This window comes from Lactuca saligna, chromosome 3 (assembly GCF_052625555.1).
Source record: "Lactuca saligna cultivar CGN05327 chromosome 3, ASM5262555v1, whole genome shotgun sequence".
Lineage (NCBI taxonomy): Eukaryota > Viridiplantae > Streptophyta > Magnoliopsida > Asterales > Asteraceae > Lactuca > Lactuca saligna.
In genome coordinates this window covers 26,252,131-26,255,912 of record NC_136419.1, presented here as the reverse complement: position 1 = coordinate 26,255,912, position 3,782 = coordinate 26,252,131, and the positions used below count along the sequence as shown (strand labels likewise).

The following is a 3,782-nucleotide window of genomic DNA, read 5'->3' as shown; positions in this document are numbered from 1 at the left end:
TCTTAAATTCATGACCAGGTTGATGAAGAGAGACAAAGAATATCTTTAGGAATGAAGGGATCATATTTCGATATTGAAACACAACATATTCATGATTCTGATGCACCTAAAGATTCTGATTCCGAATCCGATGATCCTATCCTATCTGAGACCTCGGAATCACTGATTCCATTCTCTAAACATCCAGCTTTAGCTGAAGTGGAATCCAGGGCTTCTGTTCTTCCTCTTGAAGTTACATTAGATAAAGAAGAAGATGAGTCATCTATAGAGGTGGAACAAGCTCAAAGTCCAGAGCCTCTTGATAACAAAAAAAAATCTGAAAAGAATGAGAACGAAAGTAAGCAAACCAAAAAGAAAGAAACATATGAAAGGTATGTATATAAGCTAATAATGTCTCCCTTCTCTTTCTGAAGGACAATATCGTAATTTATAATTTTTTTGTAAATAGGGAACGAAAAATTAGGGTTGCAGGGGAGAGACTATTGCAGAAAGATGTTCCAAGAATAGTTGATGATTATGAGAAGATGATAAGAAGCTCTCCAAATAGTAGTTTTATCTGGATAAAATACATGGCATTTTTTCTCTCGTTAAATGAATTAGTTGAAAAGGCTCGATCAACGACTAAAAGGTATAAACGTTCTTCATACTTTATATCAAATATTATGTAAATTTACACGATTGCTACTTGATTGTGTTGTTTAGGGCTTTGAGGACAATTAAAATAAGAGAAGAGCCAGAGAAGCTAAATGTTTGGGTTGCTTAATTTAATTTAGAAAATGAATATGTATATGCATATGAATAAGTACACGCATATATACATATGCATATGCATATGCATATACTTATTCTTGTTCTTATGCATATACTTATTTATATGCATATCTATATACTTATTCACATGTGTATGTATACACATACACATACTTATTCTTATGCATATGCATATCCATATACATATACTTATTTATATTCATATACTTGTTATTATGCATATATTTATTCTTATGCATATATTTATTCTAATGCATGTGCATATGTATATTTATATGTATATGCATATGCATAAATATAATCATATGTACTTAATTGCCATATGCATATATTTATTCGATCAGATGTAGGGTGAGCCCTAGTTTTCCAAGATTGATCTTCGGTCGGGATACCATCAGATGAGGATTCGGGATGAGGATATACCAAAGACGGCTTTCAGGATTCGGTATGGGCATTATGAGTTTGTAGTGATGTCGTTTGGACTTACCAATGCCCCCGCAACGTTCATGGACTTTCCAAGATTGTTTTGTTTTTTTTTTTTTTTTTTTTTTTTTTTTTTTGCAATTTTCTTAGATATATGTATCTACATGTATATGAAATTTGATACCTAAATTCACTATAGATAAAAAGTTTGTTGGTCTCCTTCAATTTAGTTCTTTATATATATATATATATATATATATATATATATATATATATATATATATATATATATATATATATATATATATATATATATATTCGGTGTAAGACCCATGTATTAAATGAGTTAATTAAAAAAAATTAAATATAAATGTCTAAATATTTAAGAACTTTGGATTTATAAAAAAAATAATGAATTATTAAAATTGATTTTTTTATCTTTTACATTTAAATAAATAAACAAAATAAACTAATAAGCTTTAATTTAGGAATTTTAAAATAAAAATATAAATCCATTAATAGAATTGATATTCATTTATTACTATATTTATTGTAATTATTAAATTAAAATATTATGTGAAATTTATTAAAATAAAAAAACCTATAAAATAACATGTGAAAAAATATTAATTCAAAATAACCACAAAATGATATGTTACAAATCGAATTAGAATTTAACATATGATAAAATAAAATAAAAACTTTTATTTATTTATTATTAAAGTAGAATATAATATATATGTTGGTACTTATTCAAGTACACCATCCATCCTTCACGATTCATATCTTGTCTCTCTATCTTCTCTATCTAGGAAATGTCAACATTAAGCCATCTCTTTGACCTTCAGCAAGAACAAATTTGCTATGTTCAATGTGGGTTCTGCACCACTGTTTTGCTGGTAAACCCTTATGCATGTTAACTAAACCAAATTAGTGTTTATTAGCTGTGGCACTTCTATTCCGTTCGAATTTTTGTCTATTCTCATTCCCCACATGACAATTTATATCCTATCTATATGTCTACAGGTTAGTGTACCATGTAGCTGCTTATCCATGGTGGTTACAGTCAAGTGTGGCCATTGCGCAGGTCTCCTTTCAGTGAACATGATGAGATCCTCTTTTCTTCCTCTTCATCTGTTTCCTTCTATTAATAACCAAGAAGAGGTGTGTCTTTTTTTTTTTTTTTCATTTTCTTTCAGTATATTATACTATCTTTATCATATGTATGCTGTATAGTATCGGTTTTATGAAATCTTTTTCTCTCAAATGAAGCCAACGGTGGAAGTTTGTAAAGAAGACGAAGAAGTAGCTAAACCACCATTGAGCAAGCGTAGCTCTTCCCCTCTCATCTCAACATCCTCATCAGATGAAGACAACGAAGATGATCTTGTTTTAGTTAACCATGTTGTCAACAAGCGTAAATTTTACTTAAATCTTATTTATATACATTAAGAACTAGTCTTTAATTACCTTTCCGACATGATAAACAATGTGTCTTTCCACACACAAGCCCCATACGCCTATATCCTGATAAAGGACAACACTAACATCATTTAAATTACTTCAAATATTACTGTATATATCTTCCTGATGAGTTCATTTATGATTTTGTTTGCAGCCCCGGAAAAGAGGCAACGTGCTCCATCCGCATATAACAAATTCATCAAGTATAGTACTCATTTAAGTTTATAATTTTTGGGTGAATACATGTAACTATGCTTCAACTCATGACTATGTGCATTATCAGAGAAGAGATCATAAGGCTGAAGACGCAGCATCCCAACATTTCTCATAAGCTAGCCTTTAGTACAGCTGCCAAAAATGTATGCGTTCTTTGAGTGTATATATATTTAAAGAAACAACCTAGTTAATAACAAACACACACACATACATACATATGATGATTATCATGAACTTAGTACGTGAATTTGATTCTTGTTTCAGTGGGCTCATTCACCACCAAGTCAACAGAACCAAGGAGAGAAATCAAAGGCTTCGGATAATGAACCCACAGTGATGATTCAGGAGCTTGGTTCAGAGCAGCCTTCTTAAGTTGACACACTCATACAACGCAACCCGAAGAACATATTGCAGATTAGAGGCTTGCTAGCTAGTGATTAAGTAGTTATAAGTTTCGTTCTAATTATGGTGATAATTTCATTTGATTTGAAGCCTTTATTAATCTATAGCCAATTAACGTAACATCACCTTTAATTTAGATACCTCCAAAAATCAATATATGTTCTTTTTTCTTTTGCCTTTTGCTCATAATATATACGAGGTTTCTGTGCCCAATAACTTTGCGAGCACAATGCTTCAAGAACGTAGCTGATTCCTAGCCAAAACGACCCATGGACCTCGAGTGTGTTAGAGGAAGCTATTCTTGTGTATGACAACCAATTTTTATTTTGAGTTTATTGAATTATTCTATTGCTTTGGGCTTAAAAAATTTCTTGTGCTGTTTTGCACGATCATATTTCTTTTAAAGAATCAGCAACAGAAATCCTCCATTTGTGCGTACCATTAATTAATGAGTATTTTAGTTTTCGTGGGTCTTATTTAAATGATCTGATCGTGGTGAAAAACAG

The 3,782-nt window shown here is 30.8% G+C and overlaps 1 protein-coding gene across 1 annotated transcript; it reads left to right on the top strand.

Moving 5' to 3' along the window:
• The first annotated feature begins 1,977 nt into the window (after positions 1 to 1,977).
• INO (Plant-specific transcription factor YABBY family protein) lies at positions 1,978 to 3,582 on the top strand. Its single transcript, XM_078982082.1, has 6 exons — positions 1,978 to 2,093; positions 2,221 to 2,358; positions 2,467 to 2,611; positions 2,813 to 2,861; positions 2,942 to 3,017; positions 3,139 to 3,582. Exons 1-6 carry the CDS (start codon positions 2,010 to 2,012, stop codon positions 3,244 to 3,246), a joined length of 600 nt encoding a protein of 199 aa, XP_078838208.1. The 5' UTR covers positions 1,978 to 2,009; the 3' UTR covers positions 3,247 to 3,582.
• Positions 3,583 to 3,782: the final 200 nt, after the last annotated feature.

Excerpts from the sequence above, each read along its gene's own strand:
- INO (XM_078982082.1), top strand. The coding sequence starts at position 2,010 with ATGTCAACATTAAGCCATCTCTTTGACCTTCAGCAAGAACAAATTTGC. Across the intron at positions 2,612-2,812 it reads TAACCATGTTGTCAACAAGC|CCCCGGAAAAGAGGCAACGT; the intron begins GTAAATTTTACT and ends TTTTGTTTGCAG. Across the intron at positions 3,018-3,138 it reads TTAGTACAGCTGCCAAAAAT|TGGGCTCATTCACCACCAAG; the intron begins GTATGCGTTCTT and ends TTCTTGTTTCAG.